The sequence below is a fragment of the Haliotis rubra genome, unplaced genomic scaffold (genome assembly GCF_003918875.1).
Source record: "Haliotis rubra isolate DU_JTF1 unplaced genomic scaffold, ASM391887v1 Scf314, whole genome shotgun sequence".
Lineage (NCBI taxonomy): Eukaryota > Metazoa > Mollusca > Gastropoda > Lepetellida > Haliotidae > Haliotis > Haliotis rubra.
Window position 1 is genome coordinate 207,130 of NW_025766985.1, and position 14,087 is coordinate 221,216.

General features: G+C 41.6%; 1 protein-coding gene across 2 annotated transcripts; it reads left to right on the forward strand.

Annotated features, from left to right (window-relative positions):
- Positions 1-480: 480 nt before the first annotated feature.
- LOC124283374 (regucalcin-like) lies at positions 481-11,707 on the forward strand. Of its 2 annotated transcripts, XM_046719410.1 has the most exons (7): positions 481-677; positions 2,652-2,862; positions 3,637-3,799; positions 7,868-8,047; positions 8,660-8,884; positions 10,307-10,450; positions 11,387-11,707. In XM_046719410.1, the coding sequence occupies exons 3-7, from the start codon at positions 3,640-3,642 to the stop codon at positions 11,590-11,592; spliced, it is 915 nt and encodes a 304-aa protein (XP_046575366.1). In that variant the 5' UTR covers positions 481-677; positions 2,652-2,862; positions 3,637-3,639; the 3' UTR covers positions 11,593-11,707. The 2 variants fall into 2 exon arrangements, with proteins under 2 accessions (XP_046575366.1, XP_046575367.1); XM_046719411.1 differs by lacking the exon at positions 2,652-2,862.
- The last annotated feature ends 2,380 nt before the right edge of the window (positions 11,708-14,087 follow it).

Sequence of the window (14,087 nt, forward strand, 5' to 3'; positions counted from 1 at the left end):
TTAATTACATCTGTCATTAACGTAAACCATATGGGGCAATATGAACGTTGCATTTCTACTACCAGCGTAAGTTTAGATCAGTACATCCAGAGGAAGTTGAGTAGTCAAGCGACATTCCACAATTGCATTGTGGGAATGTAAACATTACGAACGTTACCGTGTCGCTGAAAACTTGTGAGTCGAAATGACACATTTTAACCGTCGTAAACATAAACGTAATGTTTCCACCAGTGATGTTAGCTGCGTGAAGCAACAGCAAACCAAGAAACTGGATGCAACGGTGTAGTTTACTGTAGGAGGCCGTACGAGGCGATGACAACTGACATGCATCGTGACGTCGCTTACATTGTGACGTAATGTAAAATGGTTCGATTACGAGGGGCACACTAGAATGGCGCAGTGACGGGATAACGTCATTCAATTGTTACGTCATCAAAAACTATACCTTTATTGTCTGATAATGTTTTTTTTCGATTGTTCTAACCGCTAGGCATCTTAGAATAACATTTATAGACGAGAGGGTCTTCTATCTCTGCCGTGAAGGCGTCGACACACCCTATACGTATACAAAAGACAAAATGCTATAAGAAATCGTTTCGAAAAGTTTCCATATTTTCCTATTTTTGAACACTTTACTTCAGACGCTCCTAGAGATCCGGACAATCAGATAATGAGAGGTGAGAAGACATCTGTTTTATCCAACTTTTTGTAAACATTAAATTCGGTCCTGCAATCTTGGGCTATTTATCTTTATGTTGAACGTTCACTTGTATAGCAATTCGGAACAACGTAAAGCAACGGAACATCTTTGTAAGTGTAGGAAAACTGGGTTCAATTGTAATGTTAGTCACAGGGCGATGGTAGTTTCGTAAAAACCACGCCTTTTACATAAGCATGGCATGTCAGTGTGCGTACATCAAGCCGTTGTGTGACCTCATACGAAACTTTTAAGAGATATCTCAAGAATAAAGTTTAACCACCTCTTTAGTTACCACTCCTGTATGTGTTGAAAAGTGTATGATCAACTTTACTTAAGGAAATATTTTGCCGGTGATCGCAGGTTCAGATTTTGCCTGGAAAGGGGGAACTCCAAGTTCATCCTTCCAAATCTCTCTTTTTTATTATTCCTAGTCAGGTGTCATGATTGTGAAACTTTTTAGACTTGTCTAATGTGTGTTTCACCTCACTTCAGAGGTACCATTCATCCATTATAACCGATTTCACTTGTAGTACGGGCCTCTAGCCAACAGTTCAGAAATACACAGAGATTCATTTTGTAATAGGCGTCATTAATAAAGGGTCAAAACAACTATAGCACGTGTAAAGAAATGTTTCTCAGACACAATGGAACTACGAGTGTCATCATAATGTTTAATGTGTTGACAAACGAGACATATCGTGACATACAGACAAAATGTTCAAACAGCACCAGCAAACATGAGTTGTATAGACCAACCCCCCAAAATGAAAATGTAGGAGTTCTCTGCCCAAACCATGACCGACTCCCAGCCAATTCGGTTATGCATGGCCACAGTAGCATCTGTGATTCGCTCTCCATTGCGACGATAAATCCTCTGCCGACCATCATGGAAGGACAAATTGAATCTGCTTTCACCTCTGTGAAGAGCACACGAGAGCATTGACGTTGCTTCCCGCGGCCATGATGTCTACTCCATCTCAAACGCGCCTGCCTGTGACGTGGTGTTAGTGGTGGACGAACTGCAGGTCGCTAACAGCGGAGTCAGGCTGCCCTTAAACATCGACGAACGGTGTTCCTGGATATCCTTACATTACTAACATTGAAGTGTTCTGTCCGAAGATCTGCTGCGTTAATATATATGTTACGTAATGCAGTGTTAATCGTGTGCCTATAGTCTCAGACTGTTGTGACTCTAGGGCGACCTGGTCGATGTCCATATTCCTCAGATCCATTGGCGTGAAATCTCTGCCACAGTCTAACAATAGCACTGTGACCTCACTGATTGACCAGAAGGCCTATAGGTAAAGCGGACAGCAACCTGCCGCTGAGTTTGACCATATGCCGACGTGCCAAAATGCCTATAGCCTGACCCTGGTTGTTTCAGCAAGTGTCAAAACATCTCATTTTCAAACTTGGTACCTGAACAGTGAACGGCAGTGAACAAGCATCAATGCATGTGATATTGTCCTCCACTTTCCATGGATAGAGTGATTTTGGTACAGTGAACAACGGAGAAAAAGCAAATCATTGACATTAAGTGGCAGGTGGATTTCCATATTGACAATTTGATAAAATAATGTGCCATTTCTAACAGAATGTATCGGACGTCAAGGGACGTAATAATGACATTTCAACGACCTGATGTGTTTTCTATACCGTTGGAAAAGTTTGTAAAGCATTCAGTTGCATATACATGCATTTCAAACAAAAACAAAGATTTTACAACTTTTAGTTACTAATAGTTTGACCCTTAATTAATGACGCCGAGTATACTTACAGAGAGATTTTCCCGGTGATCCAAGCTTCAAATGTTGCTGGGATTGTGCAGCCCCGATGTCCATGCTTCTCCATAAAAAAACATCATCACCCCCACCCACCTAGCCCTAAATTCTGAACGGACCCTTAAATTCTAATAATCCTAGCCGGGTGTGATGAGTATGGCTTTTTTTAGACATTAACGACTGGCGGCAATTTCACCTCACCTGAGAAAACTAGGCCACATGCGAACTGGGTCATGCAAACAGACTATCAAATAACACTACGGCTGGTGTGTCTTACCCTTGTGTTGCACTCTGTCAGTTGAGAGGTGAACCACGTGGAGATTGAGGTCAGGGTGGAGTACAAAGGACAAACATTGTGCATTTCGCACACGACACATTTCGGTGAGTACAGGCAGCAGTTGTTTGCGCTGTTACCGATTTAAGACGATTCGTCCTCAGGTTGTCCCGAAGAGCTCTCAGTTGTGTGTGCGTGTGTCAGTCATCACACCGCTTACATCACAAAATGTTTGCTATTTTGCTAACGCACCACCTGGCAATGCTCCAACAACATGATCCCATGATGTTATTAATGGAGAGTAGCGCACACAATCATCATTTCCTTTTCACTTTTGTCTGTATATCACTCATTTTAAAAAGAAATCTGAACATCAAAAGTTTGGGGAAATACATCACAATTTGTGTTTGTACTCCCCACATAATTGATTGACAAGCAATGATTCATGCAATCTGATCATGAGCATGATCACCGGATCCTTAACGATGAACATGGGATATATGCGATCTTGCATTAGCATATGCCAAGGGCGGACCATCAGTTTATCAGCTTGGTCAGGATGAGGCTGCACAGTTGGCTGAATGAACCGTCCATCCAGTTATTTATCAGGCTTTAAATCATTATTTAACATTCATGGATTCATTTGAAGTAACGCATAGGTCAAGATTATGGGGAATTAAGGGGGTTGTTGGGCGGTCAGGCTCGCTGGCTTTGGACTATTCCCCGTGGAATATTCCTGACTGCAGCGTTAAACAATAAACAACCTAACAAGTATTCCGTTTCTGTGTTAAATTTCATGAGGTCAGTCTATAATTAGGGCGAATATAATGTAACAACCTATTCTCCACTCTCTATTTATATGCTTGTACCTCCTCCGTCAGATTATGTCTGAGAAGATTGAGGTCGTTGTGAGGAACATTCGGCATGGGGAGGGACCCCACTGGGACGACACCACACAGTGTCTGTACTACCTGGACTGTTTCGTTGATGACGTCCACAGATACAACGCCGTCACAGGTGACGACAGCCGACTGAACCTTGGAGGTGAGTTCATTTGTAAACTCTGCCAGTTCGTGTGCCCGTTTGGTTAGATTTCAAATATCTCAGCTCTATAACTATGATCTGTAAATATCCACGTTAGTAAGGGCAGTAAAATAGGTAGGTATATCACAGTTTTAAAATAAAACCAACCTGATGATAATCAAGATGAGAAGATTCGACGGATTCATTCTCACCAATTAGAACCAAGCTATAAACCACTAACAACCACAAGTTAGTTTGAGCACCTTACTGGGGATCAAAGGGACTTACAGTGCCTTTGCTTCCTACATGATTTCCCAGCAGGATTTACGCCATACCTCTGGTCATCAGTGGCTGTAGGTTATGCTAGCCAATATTCAAAAGACTCAAGTCAATCAAAATTCTGAAAGACTAGACAATATCATGTAGTTTGATCAACAATGGAATGGAAGAAGGACAATATTTTTAGATTACTTTAACCGTCTTAGTGTCACCACCATCTATGTTCTCAGTTGATCGTAATATTAATCAACTTAAAAAAACATATCGATTTCAAAATTTGTCTATCAATTCAATTTCTCATAAAAAGCCAAGAATAAAATGAGCACTGACATTACTAAAAGTATCCTTTGGACTAGCGGAATGATAATATAGATCCCTTGTGACAGACACATCTACACAGTCCAGCAAAATATGACTGACTGTGATGCTCTCATCACAAGGGATACGGAAAAGATAATCCTCAGCTTTTAACAAGTATTCACGTGTGTAACGAGAATGGCCAATACGACACCGTCGCATAATGACCTCTTCAAATCTGGACTGACAGCCCAAGTAGGTGTAACCTATATTTGGTTTTATTGCATGTAATTTATTGACACCTACTACGGTGTCCAACTTCTTTTGCATCAGATCATGCATGTAAGATCTAATGACAGGTTTGAGATTACTATGTGGTAGAAGAGGTGGTGTCCCACATTTGTTGAGTGCTGCTTTTTGCACGGGAAAAAATACTTGGTTTCCGGACACCGGAAACAAAATGGAAACTTAAGTTTCAGTTAGGTTTCCGCACCGTATCACTACATTTCCTTCAAGTCTCCGAAAAGCGGAACCTTACAAATAACCCAGAGACCGGTATGCCCCCAGTTTCCTGTAAGGCCCCAGTGCGTTTCCGTTACCCAGTTTCCCGGGAGGCTCCAGTGCGTGTCCGTTACACATATTCCCGTAGGGCTCCAGTGCGTTTCCGTTACACAAATTCCTGTAGGGGCTCCAGTGCGTTCCCGTAACCCAGATTCCCGTAAACCTCCAGTGAGTTTCAGTTACCAAGATTCCAAAGAGGTTCCATTTGGTTTCTTTTATCCTCTGCTTTCAGTTGGTTTCAGTTATTTACGTAGGTTAATGTACTTTTCTGGATATATGCTGTATATGCTGGTAGATATGGAGTCAAATTAATTTCCTCTGCGTTTCAGGAATCAGGATAACTGAAACCTACTGAAGCCTTACCTGTTTCTCAGTAATGTAAGTTTAAGTTATCTGTATGTTTACCAAACAGAACGTAAAGGAGACAAAGTAGTGTCTTAAGTTTCCATATTCTTTCAATTAGGTTGAGGTTTTCCAGAAATTAATTTTATATGACAATATCTTTTATTTTAATTCTGATCTACAGAAACACTGAGATCACTAAACTGAAACGTATCTCTACTAGCCACAAAATATTATCCCAGTTGATAAGTACGATAACAATGTCAAAGGTACATATAAACTTTCATGGAGGGATCATGAGACCATAACAAGTCGGGAGAATTTCAATTGAAAAGTCAATCACAATGACGTCACGAGTCCACAAGCGGGACAGGGGTCAAACGACCATGTCACAAGCTCAATAACGGGTATGTCCACCATCGGCATTGAGAACAGCAGTGCATCGACGACGCATAGAGCCTATCAAACGTGCAAGGAAGGCTTGTGGGATGTCACGCCAGATTCTCTCAAGTTCTGTTGCAAGGTCAAGGACGTTATCTGGCGGATGAGGAAGACGGCGTTGACGTCGATCCATCTCGTCCCAAACATGCTCTATCGGGGAGAGATCCGGTGAATTTGCAGGCAAAGGCAGTAAGTCAACGTTGTGGTGTTGCAAGAAATCCATAGCAACCCTTGTCGTATGAGGGCGGGCATTGTCCTGTTGGAATGTTAACCCAGGGCCATGACGTTGCAGAAAAGGAATTGCCACAGGTCGAAGAACAGCCCACACCGGTTAAGTTGCCCTGAACAATCACCAAAGGAGTTCTTTGGCGTGCTGTTATTCCACCCCAAATCATCACGGAACAACCACCAAACCGATTCCTCTCCAAGACACAGGCCTGTGCATAACGTTCTCCCACGCGTCTATAGGCACGTTGACGTCCATCACTATGGGAAATGTTAAACCTGGACTCATCTGTAAAAACAACATTTCTCCACCAAAGCAAGGATCTGCGGACATGATTTCGGCACCACATTCGGCGAGCTTGCCGATGACGTTGTGTCAGGATAGGCCCTATGGTGGGACGTCGTGGTCTGATCCCGTGATGACGTAAACGTTGTCGAACTGTGTTGGGGTGGATACGGCGAAGTCCTGGGATGGTTCGGACAGTCATCACTGCAGTCTGAAACCTGTGGCGAAGATGGATCACCCTTATCCATCTGTCCTGTCTTGGCGTTGTTACACGTGGACGTCCAGAACGTGGCCGATCGATGACGTCATTTGTGTTCTGGTAGCGTCTCACCAGTGCAGAAATGGTGTTCCGGTGGCAGTTGAAATGTGCAGCCACTTGTCGTTGAGACATTCTCCCCACGGACCATCCCAATGGCCTCATGACGTTGTGCAGACGTGAGCGCTAGCCTTGGCATGCTGTGCGTTTCAATAGCCGTTCAATTTTGTGAACGATCGCAAGGGCAGGGGTTAAGCTTTCCAAAGTGACAGTATTGTGTGGCATTCATTTGCTCTGTACCCTATATAGAACAAACTTTATGGATAACAACTTTATGGATAACAACTTCTTTTATTCGTGAGTGCGACGTTTCGATACAGATTCTTGTACCGTTGTCAAGCATAATGGAACATGAAGAAAGGGGAAGTATATATATACTGGATGTAACAATGTAACAAAGAAAACAACATAATTAACATAATTGGCTAGGCAGAAAGCTGATGAAGCCAGAGAGTAGACAAAGGACAGGCGTGGAAGCCAATGATGTACAAATAATAATGAGATGTTTATACAGCAGAGTTTATACAGTAGATTGGGCTTGGTGGATGAGTGCATCATAAGCGGATGGAATGAAGTATCCTTGGTCTCGGTTGATGGTGGGCTTTGGCGTTTGATGTGGATGGCTTCGGTGAGCTTGCGTTTAGTGAAGTCTGTTTGTTTGTTAGAGAGAATGGTGATGTCAGACCACTCTATTTGATGATTGGGGCTTGCTTTGATGTGGTCGGAAATGGCTGATTTGCTGTCGGAATTGGTAACAGAGGTCTGATGTTCTTTCACTCGGGTGTTGATGGGTCGGGACGTTTCGCCTATGTAGCTCTGCCCACAATCACAGTTTATTTTGTAGATGACACATTTTGGGTTGTTGTTCTTTACGGTGGCGGGTTTTCTTCCATTGGCATGGAGAATGTTGTTAAGGTTGGAGGACGCGGAGAAGGTGGTATCTATGCCAGCTTGTTGACGGTTTGCCAATTTAGGGAGACGGCTGATTTGATGACAGGGTTGACGGTTTGCCAATGTAGTTCTACGGGATGGATATCTTGATAGTTGGGGCTGAATCTGGGTTTGGGTCTTTTGGTTGCAGGAGGTGCGGGACACAAGGGGTTGACAGTTACATTGTTACATCCAGTATATATTCTTCCCCTTCTTCATGCACGTGGACCAAACAACTGCACACATTACATTTCGCATATTTTTGCATCTGTTGTCTTAAAAATCCCAAACGTAACTGCGATTAGGTCTTCCATTGCCACATTCTTCGGGCGCCAAGCAGAAGCTTCCCTTTAGTTGTTCATTGTTACTTTCCTTATCTGAAGTGTCATATCATCATGTTTCATTAATGGAGACTCAACAGTGAAATTCATCATCCCGCGCCAAAAGGGTGGATTCGTGGTGAGTCAGAAGACAGACCTCGCCTTCTTGGACTCTTGGGACAGTGGCAAGGTCACCAGCATTGCCAAGGTCGAGGCCGACTCTAATATGCTCAATGACGGCAAAGTGGATGCTTCCGGAAGACTTTGGTTCGGTAGGTTCCCGTTCTGGGGTCTGCTTTTGAGCTTCCTCGGTGCAACGACCATTCAGATCTCAGCCATTGAGCATGCACAAAAGTAGTGTTGTTAATCGAGAAATGTAGAACTATAACTCCCGTGAGTGTGTGAGGTCTTATTAGCAAAATCGCCTTCAATATAGCGACGAGAATAATTTGCACATCACCATCTACAACATGCACAGGACAGAGAAATTCAGAAGACGTATAGGACCCGCTACAAGACATTCATGTGATTAATACATTTTTCAGGACGAATTTGAAACGCCGCATTTTCGTACATTGCGACACCTGAGCACCAAGTGAACATCTATCATCGTAGGTTCGAATCCCGTTTCGGTTGTATTTCTAGATTGCTCAGTGCCATATCCGTGCTTGGGTTTACAAAATTCGAAAAATTCCAGACTTGCTTCACACCCCGTAATATAACTGGAATAACGAGACTCACCAATTCAGAATGTTGTACAAATCAATTTGAGATTTAAATTTCAAGTGTCCGCTCAGGTACAGATACATAGATCTCTCAGACATGCTGCTTTATGCAATGTGTTGATATTCTCCAAGAATAATAATATGATAGTTTCCACACAGGGTCTACTTTCTGTGGTAAGGATATCCCAGAGGCCGACAAGTGGCCAAAGCATCAGGGCTCATTGTACAGTCTGGATGCTGATGGGAGCGTCAAAAAACACATCAGTAACATCAGCATCAGCAACGGCATGGACTGGACTGACGACAACAGCGTCATGTACTACATCGACTCCATACCAAGGCAGGTCTGGGCGTTCGACTTTGACATCACAGCAGGCACTATAAGTAAGTACTCGGGAACACCAAGCAGCCAGGGCACAAGCTCTGTCTTGAATTATGTTCCATGCCTCCATTGGTGCAATGTGAGTAGTTCTACAGATACTGAAGTCACTTATCAAAACCATTCGTCCACCAACTCAACACCAAAACATCAAATCTGTACTTTACTAAGAAAGTGTAATCCCAAATATAGCATATGTTAACATTGGCATGTTGAACATCCAAAATACGAACCTCCAGTCATTTACTGCAATCGTCTCTTTGCGGTAACAAATAAAAGAACCACAAAACCACCAGGAGACCATTGCTTCTTGTGCCTACTTTGTCAACATGTGACATTTGTTAAAAATACCACTGATGTAGCTACTAGATAACTTCTGTTACAATAAGGGGGATTACGCGAGTATACTCGTGATAAACAGTCGTGTTAAACGGCGGCATGGTTCAGTCCTTGTATTCGCCCTGTCTTCGCCACGCTTGTGGTTGTGCCTCAGTGGTACATCCCTGGTTCGATCCAGACAAAACTTTATGGATGATCAATTTCTTTATCTTCACAGTAACGACGTTTCGGTATTGATTCTTATTCCGCTTTAATGCTAGGTAAAGTTTTGTCTTCTCTATACCACGAACTTCTAGAATGCCTCTTAAACAAAAACTCTTTGGAATAGGTACCGATATAACCGCCTGAAGCGCATCGAAGTCAACAGACCGGACCTTGTTTTTAAGACGTCGTATATATCATATTCTCAGATTTTTGTGCGAGTAGTGAGGTCAGGATCAAGGCAAATATGTGGACCTCACTTACGAAGTGTAACAGTTGCATACCAAGGGCCAAGATGTCCCACTTCCCATAATGTTCGCTGCCTTCAGTTTAAACTCGTGACTGACCTAATAGTAGAACCGTGTGTGAAAGTGTATAAGAATGATGTCCATATTTGCCTTTCCATGCGAAAATATCGGTGTCAATTTTACCAGATGTCTTAAGTTATCTCCCGAGTTAATCTTCCCACTTCCAAAGTATATAATAACACTTTAACGCTTTGCTTGTTGTTTAATGCCGCACTCCTCAACTTTCCAGCTTTTTAGTGGACACCTTTATAACACGTTGTTACTTGTAGTGTATATTTGTATCCTTTCTGGGTTCTGCAATACTCTGGCTGCCACGTTGTGTTTGTAACAACAGACATAGATCTATACAAAAGTACAAAACGTTATATCGGATGGGATCTTTGTATAGTGAATTTATTGCAACATCATTCTGCGTAACGATTGTAACAGAACAAGCATAGAAGAACCTAAAGATGTCCGGGGTTCCAATAAACCTCCACTTTAGCTGAATCGTGGTGTTTCACAAATTTTCTAAAGGTTCAGAGGTTCAGGACAACCACCTTCTTGTGTAGTCACCGTTTTGTTTTGGATTTGTTTCAGGCAATCAGAGAACTGTAGCAGACTTCAGCTCTACTGAAATTCCAGATATGGGGTATCCTGATGGGATGGCCATTGACACAGAGGGGAAATTATGGGTGGCCTGTTATGAGGCTGGGAAAGTTATCCGACTCGATCCCGAGACTGGTAAGTCGACATGCACAGTGGTGACGAATGGTAAATCTGTAGAAAGAAAAGTTAGTCCATCTTCCAGTATTGTTGTGATAAATAGTTGTAGGGCGTGTAGTAATTTTGACTTGAGTGAGTTATAATTTAACGTCACCTCGGCAATATGTCAGCCATATAGTGACGAGAAAAGTTGTACATACACGATAAATACAAGTAGTTAGATAACCAGTCATCGACAGATTAATTTTGACTTGACCATACCTTCCCGAATTATTCCAGGTGAATACATTGACTAGACGTTGCACATGTTTATGACGGTCGCGTGCCACTGATGAGGCAGGATCGCTCACCTTGTATCATCACTATTTTAAAGTGATTCTTAAACTTGTGATGACAATGTGTAATACTGCTTAAAACAATTGTACAATCGACTCTGCCTTTAACAGAGATTTCTTCTGGGTGTGAGATCGGTTTTGTCGCTTCCATTTAATGTCCAAGGTAAAATCGTTATCTGACAGTGTATTCCAATACATTCCACAGAGGTCATTGTGACACGTAAACTTCAATCACCGGTAGAAACAAAGTCCCAGTTCAAGTTTCGTTTGTTATTGTTAAAAGGAGTTGTGACTCTTGGACGAGTGGTCTCATGGTATGATGATTATTTGTGATGTCTCAGTTAGAATCTTCAGCGACGGACGAATGTTTTCGGAGCCGAAACGTAAATTGATGGTCAGGCCCGGTGACTTTGTTGAGGCATGTCATCGTATTGCATTTAAGTACACCGATGCTACGATATGTTTTACACTGAATTTGACAGACACGATTACAAAGTAACAGACTGTTGTCATGTAGCTGGAGTCTCGCTTAGTGAAAGTTTAACAACAAACAAAGTTTGCTCAGAATGTTTTGCGAATTATTAGTTGACTGAAATCAATTGATATTTTGTCTGTCCAGGAAAGGTGATACGAGCTGTCAAGTTCCCTTGTGAAAGGATAACGTCATGTTGTTTCGGCGGAGTGGACTTCACCGACCTCTACGTCACATCATCGCAGTTCATGATGACCCCAGCACAACTGGAGAAAACACCATTGGCTGGGTCAATCTTCAAGGTCACGGGGCTAGGAGTCCGAGGCTGCAAAGCTAACATTTTTTCTGGATAAGCGTTTCTCTGTTCATTGTGTTCATTGCAAAGCTCGTCAACCATTTGTAAATCTTATTGCGATGTTTTTGTTCAGGTGGAATACTCACAGCAAATTAAACCCGATGAAACATGGAGCAATGTCCAGGTCATGTTTTTATCCAATTTCGTTTGTAAACCATGACACTGAAGAGACGATGTCGTCGTCATGCGCAGCAAATGTTGTTTATTACGTCCAACTCCACGGCAGCCATCTTGTCTTGAATGTCATGCTCATAGGGCGTCATTAAATCTAAATCAAATAAAAAGTACTAGAACAAAGAAACGTGTCGAAGACAGACATCCTGAGCAAGACTGATTATGTCTCTAATATTAAAGCATCAAAAAATGGCCAGTGGCTGAAGGGATGATGTAAATTCAGCTAGGGTCCATGCAGGTAGCAAAAGTCCCCATGGTTCCTAGTATGGTGATCAACCTTCAGTTGTTGACGATCTATAGCCTGTTTTTATATTTTATCGTCCTCTATAAAGTATTTTAGTTTCATTACTAGTTTTAAATATATATCTGTGATAGTCTAGTTAGTGTTACTGTCCTTTGTCGACAGATATTTAAAATTGATTACCTTGTTTTCATCGCTCTATGGCTGTAATATTGCCGATGCGATGTAACATTTTAGCTCAGTCACTCACTAAAGCAAGAAAATCCCATCCATTAGTATTCCAAAGGTGCCACAAATAATCCCTAAGCCGCATGTGCGGCAGAACCCCCCACTGTACTACTACTCATTGACATTAAAAAGATCTAAAAGTTTGGAAAAGAAGTGATTCCTGATGTACATATAATGTTCACAAGGTAGAATTATATGGTAGTCATAGTCATTACAATGTCTTTCACAGAGTTCACAATATTTTGAAAATTGTCCTCGAGAATTGATTTTTACACAAAACTTTAAGATGTCTCTATATTGTGGATAAACATACATCAAACAATATAGCCTATGTACACCAAAGGTACAGTGGGTTAGGCGGTATCTGGACATATCCTGTCTCATACAGACTTGAGTAGCCCATCGTTCAGTTTCAGTTTCATTAACACTGTTATTAACTGTTTTACGCCATGAGGATTTACATGGAAACTTCCCAATTTCAAGATAATCTCTCACATATTTAAAAAGATTGTATTTTATAATGGTTTGAAGAAGCGTGTCACTTATACTATGTGACGCTGTTGTTCTATCTTGAAATGTGGCTAATTGAGCACAGAATAAATCCACAAAGGAGGAGTTGCATTGGCTGTTGCATAATCTACCAAGAAATAAAAGTCTACATTTATCTATGTAGCCATCCATACTCCACATACCAAGGTTTCCTAGCACCGAGGCAGATGAGAAACGTTTGCCAAAGCCCTGAATACATCTGGCAAAGTATCTTTGCCTGCTTTCGACCAATTCATAGTCTTTACCATGCAGAATAGGTAAATGTTCACACCCATAAAAGCTTGTGGGGAGTATCATCCTCCTCCATATTTTTACACAGGAGGTAGGGTGGAGATCTGTACTGTTTAAGCCGAGATTACTTTGGGAGTTTGCAGATTGTCGTGCTTTTTTACAATTTGCGTATAGTCTAGATTTGGAGGATAAATCAGAGGAGAGCATGATACCTCCATATTTGACACTATCACTTATTGCAATGTCTGTTTTGCCAAAATTGAAGGAATAATCACATTGGCCTTTATTAGATTTACGGAATATAATGCAAGTGCTCTTTGAACCGTTATATGTAAGCCACCACTTACGAGCATAGCTATACACAGTGTCAAGTGACGACTGTAGACCTTTAGGAAAAGTAGAAGCAAGTGTAGTGTCATCAGCCAATAAAATGCAGGGAATATCAATACCGTATAAGCGAATACCATTGTTTAAGGTTCTTAGTTCACATATTATGTCATTGATAAAAAATAGAAAAAAACAGGAGGACAAGACCCTTCCTTGTCCGACGCCTTGTTGTATACTAGCATATTCATTTGATTTTAAGCCACAATATTGAACAAAAGCAGAGGTTGATGTGTAGCCTTGGTATAAGAGCTGCCACATTTTGCCTTTTATACCCGTTTCATATAACTTTCAAAAGAGTCCATTGTGCCATATGCAATCGAACGCCTTTTCGTTATCCATAAAAGTAGTGAATACCTGTGAATCTCTGCTTAAGTAGTAGGATAAACTGTCATTTAAAGTATACACTAAAGTGGTTGCACCGTGTTCTTTTCTAAAGCCAAACTGGAGCTTGTCTGGAAATGTTGGTATATACTCTTTCACCCAGGTTTCTAATCTAGCGAGAATTACTTTCTCAAAGAGCTTTCCGATACAAGATGTTAAAGTTATTCCTCTATAGATTTTAGGATCATGTTTCTGCCTTTATATATTGGAATAACTACACCTTTTCTAAATGTGCTAGGGACATATACAGACTTTAGAATAGAATTAAAAAGGGCAGTTATTACATTTATGATGCTATCACT